At 42.3% G+C, this 13,197-nt stretch overlaps 1 protein-coding gene across 1 annotated transcript; it reads right to left on the reverse strand.

Moving 5' to 3' along the window:
* Positions 1 to 529: 529 nt before the first annotated feature.
* SSR1 (signal sequence receptor subunit 1) lies at positions 530 to 12,388 on the reverse strand. Its single transcript, XM_077269822.1, has 8 exons — positions 12,063 to 12,388; positions 10,663 to 10,775; positions 9,506 to 9,599; positions 7,126 to 7,388; positions 3,666 to 3,742; positions 3,246 to 3,324; positions 2,088 to 2,181; positions 530 to 1,377 (listed from the first exon to the last, which is right to left on the reverse strand). Exons 1-8 carry the CDS (start codon positions 12,127 to 12,129, stop codon positions 1,310 to 1,312), a joined length of 855 nt encoding a protein of 284 aa, XP_077125937.1. The 5' UTR covers positions 12,130 to 12,388; the 3' UTR covers positions 530 to 1,309.
* Between the last annotated feature and the right edge of the window lie 809 nt (positions 12,389 to 13,197).

A 13,197-nucleotide genomic window follows, 5' to 3' on the forward strand; every position in this document is an offset into this window, starting at 1 on the left:
GAAAGGAAGTTGCCTAATACTTACGCACACCTTTTATAGGGTGTTGATGTCATTAGACAACACCCCTCCTCATTACAGAGATGCACATCACCTGAACAGCTTGGAGTAGGACAACATGTATAAAAAGTATCGTGATCAAAATACATCTTGCCTAATAATTCTGCACACAGTGTAGTTTAATAAAAATATATATTTTTAATACTTGGTTTGGACATGAACTCCATGTTTTCTGTAGGAATTGTACATCCAGGAGTGTCCTTGATCTCACTGATCTAGTCGCTATGTATAGGTATCAGACCTAATTTGGCATTTAATATGCATCACTGGTTATTGTTGTTACCCTGTATAACCCATAGTAGTCCTGGCTGACAATATTAGGACTCTTTCGTATTGTGGTATCTGTATCTGAGACTTTGTATCATAATATACAGGGTACCAGTTTTGCAAAGCGTAAACCTTTAATGAAGAAGCCACACTTGGTGAAATTTCGAAACCTCACTGTTTAGCCCTACAAAAGGTTGAGCAGCAGTACAAAAATGGAGTTCGCTTTATTTAAGAATTTATTTCTTTGTACACTTGCAGGTTGACTGTTCCAAATGACTTTCTCTGTTTACAAAAAGTAAGATTTGTTCTTTGCACACCTCTGCCCACCCACACAGACACAATGTCTTATTCAACCATTCGATATGCCAATCTATTAAAAACCTCATCTTATAATATTCCACATAACCATGATTTCCCAAACCAAGATAGTCAGTAAAAACTTCTGCTAGAAGTCTTTACACACAATTACATTTTCAGGTCACAACTTGGCGACAGGCAAGCTCATCAGCTCTTTCCCCCATAGCAGAGTGTTAACCTAGAAGCCAAATACACTGGTTTACTTCACCAGGTCTCAGAAAACAGGCACAGAGAAGCAGGGCCACCGCAAAAATCCACTGCAACTTGCAATGAGGGGAATAAAAACGTAATACGTCCATAGTCACATTGCTCTCAAATTGTACAAACAGGCCAGTGAATGGAGAAGTCATGCAACTTAGGACTGCCCCTGCAGTATTACGGTGCTTCAAGATCCTTGCTGATGTATCATTCCTTAGTTTAATGGTGGAGGGGGGTGGGGACCAAAGATTTATTTAAAAAAGAAAAAACCCCTATGGGAAAAGAAAAAAAAAAAAAATTGCAGTCAATGATTTTACAAGACTTCACATCCTACTCCACTTTTCCATTATGGATGTCACAGGTTTATTCATCCTGGATAGGAGGGACTGGTATTAGTGGACAGACAATTGTCACAAATCACAAAGTCTGTTTATTCGTCAGATCCTGCTGATCGTTTCTGGGCTCTTTTACGAGGAGATCTTCTTGGGGAAGCTTTGTCTAGAAGGTAAAAGGGGGAAAAAAAAGTAAGTATTGTGCAGATGGACAGCTGTCTGACAGCTCAGTGACCTCACAAATGTGAGACATGCACACTCTTGTGGATACCAATTTAAGCAGAAAGCCATTGGCACAATAGGACGAGTGCTCCGTTACACACAAAACACTTTGGTACTGACCATAAATGTAATGATTAATTGCCAAAAAACTAAACATTTTACCTGTATAGTATATAAAAAGAATGAAAAGCAATAATTTTTTTTTGTAAGTGAAAATAATGAGGTTTGAATTGTATAAACAGTTCCTTATTAGAAGGGAGGAAAAAAAAACAAAGCAATGCTCAGGTATGGTGGCCAAATCTTTACTTTTATAGTCAGTAGTACAGCAGCCAAGATCACAAACAGTGCGGAAACATATCAGTACTTCAGTCAGATTTAAGTGCTCTCACCTCGTCTACTTTGCACTGAAGTTGCAAGGAAGCAAAAAAATAAAGAAAAAGAAAGACAGCAAGAAGTATTAGAGAAGAGAACAGACACTGCAGTGAAATCAGAAGCGTCATTTTCCCACTAGTCCCACCGATAGTTACTAACAGTGTCTCCATGTATCACATTTTAGTAGAGGATCCTACAAGTCTTACTAGCATATTGGGAAGCAATGCTTTACTTATGTATACAGCAGGGAGTAAAGAGCAGCCATGGATGTAGAATACTTACTGATTTGACTCAACGTCTCAGCAGGAATCCAGCTCATATCAACATCATTTTGGTTAGATGTGCCCATCTCCACTTTTTGGGCAGGTCGCTTTCTCTGCAGACAGAAAAACACAGGCATTTACATACAGTCACAATACTATGGGCAAAGCTCAGCCATCACATAAGGCAGCAGCTGCATGGACATGCGGATACATAGTTTTCTTTGTAGCTCGTGTCCACCATGGAATGAAGCTATATTAATATATATTCTTGCTTCCTGGATTCTCTGCAATTTTACAAAGTTATGTGAATAGAGATGTATCTGTTTTGTTGTTTAACCCTTGTTTTTAAATGGCAAGAAATAACTTTTGCATCGGGTGACACACACAGCTACATAAAGTATTTGAACAGGTTCCCCATTATAATTCTTCATTTAGACACATTACATGAACAGTCTTGGGTGATGTGGGTTTGAGTGGATGGCAGGTGACTGCCTCTCTGACAGCCATGTACGCCACCACATGTTGCTACACTGGATTAGAGTTAGGGCTCATAGACTTCAGTGAATTGTCGAGTACACTAAAACTACTGCAAGTTTTGACAGTTCTAGGATAGAAAAAAAAAAAAAAAAAAAAACAGACACTAATGGAGGTTTTTCAAGCATCAAAACGGTCAGTGAAAAATGTACAACACACAGCTGGCATCAGAGTGCTGTCCGATTATTCCACTGACCAACAGACGAGTTTGATCTGACATTTATTGAACAAGTCACCATGGTTAATGCCATGCACATGCCATATAAGTTTACTGCAGTCCACTATGTTGTTTTTCTTAAATATACCCTGCAGTTTTAGAGATATGGGCCTTTTTTTTTTTTTTTTTTTTTTTTTTTTTTTTTTACTAAGTGCTGTTTTTATGTGCTTTATGAATTGGGGGTGGGGTGGGGTTGTGTGCTTACTCTTTACACTGCTCAATTATTACTCAGGGAGCCATGACCCCCTTGGAAAAGACCAGAAGTAGCAGAAGAAAGCCAAAAAAAACAAAAAAAAACAAAACAAACACTCCACCTCATTCTCTGAAACAGTATTGTGGATTTTAAAAACAATAAAACATTACTCAGGAGCAGAAGAATAACATAGACTACAGGTGGAGGTCTCGGCAGCAGTTATCTGAGCTTACCTTTCTGGACTCCAACAACTGATGCAGACCAACAATGACAAGCAGCCCAAGACCACTGAGGAACAAGTACATGAAGATTCTGCCAAGACAGAATGTAACACGAGTCAACACTACGAACAAATAGTAATATACACACACTTTTTTATTTTTTTTTTACTCTCAGAAAAAAGGGTAATGTAAAAGAATGGCGTATAAGGCTGTAGCATCCCATCTTACATCACCCAAAAGTCAATTTGGAAATCCATTATCCCATTCATCTCACTAATATAACATTTGTGAAAATGTTACAAGTGAAAACCTCTTTATGAACAAAATTAGTGTGTGACCACTGGCAAGAACTCTATAGGGACCCAGCTTATACCAGGGTGTGACCAAGCATGACCAATATCCATCTTACAAGGGTAGCAGTTGTACACTTACGTTTCTCCATCCAGGCCATCTTCCTTTTCAATAATTGTCACAGTCTGATTGAACACAGCATCCTGGAAAGAGTTGCCCTAAAGGAAAAAAGAAAAAAAAAAATGTTGAAAGTGCAAAGGTCATGTTATTGTCCCATTCACTGGCATGGTGCTCTAACTCCGTGTTCCCCCAACTCCAGTCTTCGTGGCCCAATCACAAATCATGTTTTCAGGATTTCCTTAATATTGTACAGGTGATTGAGTTATTTAAGGCTAGTTTCACATTTGCGTTTAAAAACGCAGCGTTAACGCAAACGCAGGTGGTGAAAAAACGCATGTAAACGCGTGCAAACGCTGCGTTTTTAGACGCATGCGTTTTTGCATGCGGTAAAAAAAAAGCGGCGTTTTGCCACGTTTACATGCGTTTTTTCATGCGTTTGCGTTTTTGAAACGCATGCTGAGAAGTCTGTGACAGCTGCCAATCATCAAAATCATCTAGAAAACCCAATATAAATAGAAAAAGCTATATTTACTTCAGCGCGATATATGTGAAAAGCTGGTAATTCAATTGCCGGCTTTTAATTTCTCCTGCCTAAACCCGACATGATATGAGACATGGTTTACTGTATGTCATATCCCCCTTTTTTTTGCATATTCCACACTACTAATGTAAGTAGTGTGTATGTGCAAAATTTCGGCGCTGTAGCTATTAATTGTACGGGTTAAATCGCGGAAAAAATTGGCGTGGGCTCCCGCGCAATTTTCTCCGCCAGAGTGGTAAAGCCAGTGACTGAGGGCAGATATTAATAGCCTAGAGAGGGTCCATGGTTATTGCCCCCCCCCGGCTACAAACATCTGCCCCCAGCCACTCCAGAAAAGGCACATCTGGAAGATGCGCCTATTCTGGCACTCGGCCACTCTCTTCCCACTCCCGTGTAGCGGTGGGATATGGGGTAATGAAGGGTTAATGTCACCTTGCTATTGTAAGGTGACATTAAGCCAGATTAATAATGGAGAGGCGTCAATTATGACACCTATCCATTATTAATCCAATTGTATGAAATGGTTAAAAAAAAAAAAACACACACAATATTGCAAAGTATTTTAATGAAATAAACACACAGGTTGTTGTAATATTTTATTGCTCTCTCAATCCACCTGAAGACCATCGTTCTGTAACAAATTAAAAATAATAAACCAACAATATACATACCTTCCATAGATCTGTAACGTCCCACGATGTAAATCCATCTGAAGGGGTTAAAATATTTTACAGGCAGGAGCTCTGCTATAATGCAGCTGTGCTCCTGCCTGTAAAACCCCAGGAATTAAGGTAATGTAGGTCAATGACCTATAGTTACCTTCAGTCGCGGTGATGCGCCCTCTGCTGGATGTCCTCATGAACTGCAGCCTGGGAACTTTTTCCCACGCTCGACGTCATATGAGGACATCCAGCAGGGGGCGCATCACCATGACTGAAGGTAACTATAGGTCATTGACCTACATTACCTTAATTCCCCGGGGTTTACAGGCACAAGCACAGCTGCATTATAGCAGAGCTCCTGCCTGTAAAATATTTTAACCCCTTCAGATGGATTTACATCGTGGGACGTTACAGATCTATGGAAGGTATGTATATTGTTGGTTTATTATTTTTAATTTGTTACAGAACGATGGTCTTCAGGTGGATTGAGAGAGCAATAAAATATTACAACAACCTGTGTGTTTATTTCATTAAAATACTTTGCAATATTGTGTGTGTGTTTTTTTTAACCATTTCATACAATTGGATTAATAATGGATAGGTGTCATAATTGACGCCTCTCCATTATTAATCTGGCTTAATGTCACCTTACAATAGCAAGGCGACATTAACCCTTCATTACCCCATATCCCACCGCTACACGGGAATGGGAAGAGAGTGGCCAAGTGCCAGAATAGGCACATCTTCCAGATGTGCCTTTTCTGGGGTGGCTGGGGGCAGACGTTTGTAGCCAGGGGGGGCCAATAACCGTGGACCCTCTCCAGGCTATTAATATCTGCCCTCAGTCACTGGCTTTACCACTCTGGCAGAGAAAATTGCACGGGAGCCCACGCCAATTTTTTCCGTGATTTAACCCTTAAAATTAATAGCTACAGCGCCGAAATTTTGCACATACACACTACTAACATTAGTAGTGTGGAATATGCAAAAAAAAAGGGGGATATGAGATGGTTTACTGTATGTAAACCATGTCTCATATCATTTCGGGTTTAGGCAGGAGAAACGAAAAGCCGGCAATTGAATTACCGGCTTTAGGGTTAGGGTTAGGATCCCTTTATCACCTTGATGGTGGGGGGTGGCTTATCAGTGTGTATTCTTGTTTTTTTCTATAAAAACGCATGCGTTTTTAACGCAAACAAACGCATGTGCTTAAAAACGCATGCGTTTACATAGACAGCAATACGTTTTTTTGCCGCAAAAAAACGCCTCTAGAAATTACTACATGTTGCATTTCCGCAACAAAACGCAAGCATGGAAAAAACGCATGCGTTGTCAAACGCGGCAAAACGCATGCAAAAAAACGCATGCGTTTTTAATGTTAAGTATAGGAAAAAAAACGCATGCGTTTTTTTGCGGTAAAACGCAGTGGCAAAAAACGCAAATGTGAAACCAGCCTAAGTTAAGGAAATAGTGAAACTGGAACTGCTGGTGGGCTGCGGGGATTAGAGTTGGGGAACACTACTGTAACTAATCTGGTATAATGTAGTACATGGTTACACTTAAAATCATCCCTTCATATATGACACAGTATCAATACAATGTATCTGTACAGATCAGAAGCTGGCAAAACAGGGAGCGGCAACAGCCAGCCTAGTGTGACCAGAACAACTGTGCTACATTAGTCATTACTACAGGATCTGCCTCTAACACCAGCGGGTGGCGCTCTGCACGCTGCCGTTAAATTGTCAATTCTCAACAGCATTAACAGCACTCAATCTGGGGGACATTCCATACGTTCTCAGTGGTTAGAATTTTTTTTCCCCCATTTTACGATAAAAATGAATTGAGTCATTCAAAACAATTATCACATGATTGTATAGATGGAAAAATCAAAAAAAGTTATAGCTCTTGGAAAACTTTCCACTGACTCACTAGAAAGGTGACCTTGCAAGAATTTCGACTAGATGACCAATTTGTGATAAACTTATATGGATTATCGTTTTAACTTGCATGATTTTGGAGACCAAGCACTGGGACGACACGGGAATTTTGCAACAGAGAGGCAAGGCTTCTTTACCATTTAGTTGCAAAATGATAAACCATGCTACAATTTTACATTTAACACCAAATCTTCTCTTTGTAGCCTATTGTAGCACATTTTTTCCCTATATATTATAATACGGCATTTGTTTTTGTGGTGAAAGTGGCCATGTTATATACTCTGAAAAGGTTTCAAGGAAAGTCTTAATGTTTTCTAACAAGAATAATGAAATCTTACACTGGCATCCTTGTAATTCAGATTAATGACCAGCCCAAAGGGACGTCCCCCCATTGGCTCGGCTGGGATAAAAGAATACTCAAAGGTGGCCTGCCTCTGAGGAGGAACCACTGTGTTCAAAGGAAGAGCTGTAAAATTCTGGATATAGAACTGGTAGTCCTGAGGGTATCTGAAGGAGGCATCCAGGGAGTCCACCACGAAGTCTTCGGTACCCTTGTTTGTGAAGCCAACAAGGAACTTTACAATATCATTAGCTGGGAAATCTAAAAGGAGGTGAAAATATGGCATTATTCACACAACACATGCAGAGTATAAGGCTGTAGCATCGATACACACATCTATACTTGTACATACTGCGGTTTCATTACAGGACCACAGCAACCCCTCCTTATCATCCTTATCATTGCCACTTTTTGTACATTTTTTCCTTCTTCCAGAATCCAATTTTTTTATGAGGACTTATTTATTTGCTTGAAAACTTATAATTTGGAATGACACCATTCATACCATATAATGTACTGAAAAATGGGTACGGTATATTAAATTGCAGGCTTTTATTATATTTATTGTGTGGTTAAAATGACCTGTAAACATGATTGCCCAGGTCACTAGGATTAAAAAAAAAAAATCATCAATTTAGCAACGAGGGATAGTGGGGTTTTTTTGGTATGTGGTGCGTTGATAATTTTTTTTATTGACCGAACTTTGGGGGTGGTGGGGGGAAATTAATAACTACTGCTTTTAAGTGCGGCGTTGCTGCAATAGAAAAACAACAATTCTGGAGTTTACCGTACAGGTTAAATAATTTTAGATTTTGAGAGACCAGACATTTACAGGAATAACAGAATGTAAATTTTTTAAATTATTTTTATTTTAAATAAAGGGAAAGCAGGCGATTGTAATTTTATTTTAACCCCTTCTTGACTGGACAATTTTCTATATTCGCTTGTCTTCCAAGAGCCATAACTTTTTATTATTCTATCCACATAGCCTTATGAGGGCTTAATTTTTGCAGGACACTAATCAATTTACTAGAAAATGGGAAGAACAAAAATAAATTAAGTAAAAAAATCAAAGACAAACCCACATTTTGGTTTTATTTTTATGATGTTCATAGTACTGTAAAAATAAACCTGGGAACATGAAATTACAGATCAGTACGATTACAGTGATACGAAACCCAAAAAATTACGGTACTTGTCAAGTTATTTTCCAAGACCCATAACCTTTTAATTTTTCTGTTGATTGAGCCATTTAAAGGCTTGTTTTTTTACACAGCTATTTGATGGTTTTATCAGTAGCATTCTTGGAGTATACACGTTTTCTTCACTTCTTATTACAGCAATAATAAGTTTTAGCCACAAATAAAAATGCTATTGTGGTGTTCATTTTATTTTTCTCTTTATGATGCTTCATCTCTTTATGAGGTTCATTTTATATCTTCATAGATTGGACTTTTACAAACAGTGATATAAAGGGTTTTTTCATTTTAAAATGTCTTTACTTTTGATGGGGGAAAGATGTGGTGTTGGGAAGGGATTCAAAATGGCGCGTCCCCTGGGCCACCTGCTTTTAAATGGTGGTGATCCGAGCTCAGCTCGGTTTGCTGCTGTTACAGGCATATGTGACTGCATAGCTCAGCCACTCGGCCTGTTCCATAAGCCCTCAACAGACATGTGCAGTACATGGATAGCAGATGTCGAGAAAAGGTTAAAACCAGGAGCACTGTGCAGATAAGGAAAAACACACACGGTAAGCAAGGAAAAAAGTTAAGAAAATCTTATGGTAAAAAAGATGAATCTGATAAAACTCTGAAGCCCCACATGCTTTTTCCAGCACACAGACTGAAATTTGTCCCAATGATTATTATAAGGACATGGACTGATCATATTAGTACAAAAACTATTAAAAACAATAACTGCTCAACAAATCCCAGTGTTCCTCTGACTTTAGTGTGAAGGTGAACCAACCATATGAGATTTCAGGAAGGGCAATGAGGCTAGTTGGGAATGCTCATCTTTTATAAATGATAACATATGACAAAGATGTGCCAACACTGTATGATTGCTGGTGGTACAGAGAACAAAAGTCACACAGGCTGCTGTAGTGCTGTGCCCCCTTCCGAATTCTCTGCACAAGAGCTTTTCCATCCACCCGGCTTTCAGGGAATTCTAGCTATGCCACACGCTGCTGGCCTGGGTGCAGGAAATACAGTGATATGGCCACTAAGTGATACCAGGACTGCATGCCCATAATTCTCAAAAATGGCAGGGGGCTCAGTGGTCAGATCAATCATAGAGTGGTGACATATCTTTAGGGCATTCAATCACTTTAGAACATGTGAATCCCCCTTTACTGAAATAGAAGGATTGTGAATTACCTTCGCCTTTAACAAACAAAATAGTGGTGTCAGCATTGGGAGAGGCCTTCGGTTCACCTGAACTCAAATCTTCTTCTTCCTCCTTTTCTTCTGTCTGTTAACAGAGAAAAAAAAAAATATCCAACGTACACAAAATGTTTTGCAGAAAATTCAATACAGATGCTCCAAGCACTAGTTACACAGTGAAGGACCATTTCATATAAATCCTCCTCCTCGCACCATATACGAGCCTTCACATGCCTGCACTGAAGCAGGAGGCTGCCGACCAGCACCTGGGCAAACTATCGGGTACGAAAGAGGCTTCAGATTTACTGCTGGTATCGGACTTTTTAGATTTTACTTTGCAGAGTCCATAGAAGTTATTGCTGTATGGCCATTAAATAAAAAAGCCAAACTGGTTCCTGGCATTTAAACTGTATACTAGCAATTCTCTGAGACATACACAGATATTACAGATGGAACAAGACTGTCTGAGATTAAAGAGTAACTGTTTTTGTTTTTTCACAAATCATTACTACATATTAAAATAAGAAACTTTCCAATGCATCTTAGACAAATCGGCTTCTTTGTCCTCCTGAGTGGAACACTCACTCTCAATTTACTGTAAAATGTGTCTTCAGCAAATAAGATTTCCCCATTTCTCATCTAGGAGGTGACAGTTGGTGCTTATAAAGTTCTATAGAGAACATGTAGCAGAATATCAGCCTCTTTATCCTCCTCCCCATAGACTTTTAAAGGCACCAACTGTCACCTCTTATCTGGTTAGTGAGAAAATCAGTCTTCGCTAAATACAGATTATGTCCCTGAATTAAGAATGAATGATCAGTCCTGGAGGAGAAAGAAGCAGATTCCTCAGATAAGTTATATTACAAAGTTGCTGATTTTCATATATACTATTGATTAAATTAAAGTGATGGTTGAGATGGGGAAACTGGAATTCATAATGTTGGAAGATAATTTTGATATAGTGGGAATAACGGAAGGTAACGGAGGTTGGTTCAGTAAAGCAATTCAGCTTGTGTTACAATATTCTGCGTTTTTAGGGGGAAATTTCAAGCAGCTGAAAGGTGGCAGTAGGAGGAAACAGAGGAAAACATCCCCTGCTCAGGATAGAGCCCAGCTAGACCACCCATCCTCTATTATGTATGCCCGTTTACCAAGTCTGTCGTCTCATCTTCTTCCACTTCAGCCTCGTCATCATCATCTTCTACTACAGAGTCTTCAATGGCTTCTTCATCTTCTGTGGCATCTTGGGCAGCAACTAAAGGACCTATGATAAAAGAAGGCGTTTTAGATTTGGACACTCCAAAAGTCAACGGTGAGATTTTTAGGTGAAGTTCTAAAATGCAAACAGTGATGTGGAAAAGAGCCAAAATGCATGATGCCAAGGGGCTATCAAATGTGGAGTCATCACCTGCTGCGTACTATTTGAAGGACATCCAAGAAAGTCTGAAATAAACTGAACAGCTTAGCCAAGAAAAGACACAAACGCTGAAAAAATAAAAAACAATAAAACAAACAAAGCCCAAAGGTGTGTTATGTCAGAGGCTGCAAAACAAGGTCAGGCACACAGAACATTGTGGCACCTTCCTCTCTCCATCCCTCATTATCTTGTGGCCTTCTGTAGTCCAGGCCTGATGTAGTCATCTACAGGCCACAGAGAATCGGCTATTCTGGGTCACGGATCTCTGCCAAGAAATAGTTACAGAGCCGCATCTGCTCTTCATTTCAAGATGAGAAGCAGATGAGGCGGAGGATCTCCCAAAACAGAGGTAATTAAGGAGGTGGAGGGCCTCCCCTAACACTGCCTGCTCGCCACGGACAACTCCTTCCCATATGTCAGAGGGTCCCTGCCGATCAGAGGATTTCACGACAACCATTCATTTCTTTGGATCCGCTTTACTTATTATAAACTCCACACTGGGGGTCTCACATTCATCTAGAGAGGAGATCAGTAGCTGCCAGGTCAGATCTGCGTATTACAGCAATGATAGTGTAAAGACCCCAACACACATTAGGTGGCTGATACCGTCTGCCTATTATATAGGGGGGGGAGATAAGGCCCAGGCCAGGGGAACACTGACAGTTGGTGAAGAACAATAGAAGGGCCCTTAGCAGCCCAATAACGCTCCACAACACACAATTCAACCTGCAGACGTGGCCCCTTACCTCATGGGCCCCTGATCCTGCAGCCACAGATGTGTGACCTGCTCAGCCGGGCGATGGCTCGCCACACAGTGTGCACAGGGAGCTAAAGGGTCAGATCCTCACAGGTGGGGCACAAGCTGGAGGAAAGTGGGCACTGAGTGAGGACCCATCACTGATCATCCCATGGAGCACCCCGCTGTCCCTGCACTAGTGGGGAGGAGCCGCAGAATGAATGGGCGCAGTGACACGTCAGCCACGGGCCGGAGCACCGCACACCCCGCGCTCCTCCCGCACGGAGCCAGCACCGGAGGACGGGACCAGAGCAGCCGGAAACTCCAGGGCAACCGCCGCACAGGGCTGCGCCACTTCCATCCGGCCACACACTGTAACGGGCGCACACTACACGTACCTCTGCCGAGCAGGGTGACCGGGAAAGCCAGCAGCAGCAACAGCACCAAATGGCGCAGCGAGGTCATGGCGGAGCACGGGGTGTCGCAGCTGTGGAGCCCAGAGAGACGCGCAGAAGCTCAGGCGGTGGAGGGTCTTTCCTGACGTCGCCGCCTCTTACACAACTCTCAGACCCCTTCACTCAATGGCGACGTGCTACGTATTCTAGAGAAATGGGAGGGCGTGGGCGTAGCCAGACAGAGGGGCGGGCATTAGGAAGACAGAGAACCCGCCTTTTCCGGCACTAACGGAAGTAGACGTGGTTGTACGATCGGCTCAATACTGCGCGTGCGTACTGAGGAGGTGTGGCCTTTATATACGGAGATTCGCGCCAACCAATGAGGTGCGAGCAGTAGTTGTAATAGGAAGTATTGACTTCTTATCAGACTGGGGTATTTATTAATGGAGTATTGGGGGCGCTGCACCTGTGTGAGTGCGGTACATGGAGGAGTATGGGGGGCTCTGCACCTGTGAGTGCGGTACATGGAGGAGTATGGGGGGCGCTGCACCTGTGTGAGTGCGGTACATGGAGGAGTATGAGGGCGCTGCACCTGTGTGAGTGCGGTACATGGAGGAGTATGGGGGGCGCTGCACCTGTGTGAGTGCGGTACATGGAGGAGTATGGGGGGCGCTGCACCTGTGTGAGTGCGGTACATGGAGGAGTATGGGGGGCGCTGCACCTGTGTGAGTGCGGTACATGGAGGAGTATGGGGGGCGCTGCACCTGTGTGAGTGCGGTACATGGAGGAGTATAGGGGGCGCTGCACCTGTGAGTGCGGTACATGGAGGAGTATGGGGGGCGCTGCACCTGTGAGTGCGGTACGTGGAGGAGTATGGGGGGCTCTGCACCTGTGTGAGTGCGGTACATGGAGGAGTATGGGGGGGCTCTGCACCTGTGTGAGTGCGGTACATGGAGGAGTATGGGGGGCGCTGCACCTGTGAGTGCGGTACATGGAGCAGTATGGGGGGCGCTGCACCTGTGTGAGTGCGGTACATGGAGGAGTATGGGGGCGCTGCACCTGTGTGAGTGCGGTACATGGAGGAGTATGGGGGGCTCTGCACCTGTGAGTGCGGTACATGGAGGAGTATGGGGGGCGC

This window comes from Ranitomeya variabilis, chromosome 6 (assembly GCF_051348905.1).
Source record: "Ranitomeya variabilis isolate aRanVar5 chromosome 6, aRanVar5.hap1, whole genome shotgun sequence".
Taxonomy (NCBI): domain Eukaryota; kingdom Metazoa; phylum Chordata; class Amphibia; order Anura; family Dendrobatidae; genus Ranitomeya; species Ranitomeya variabilis.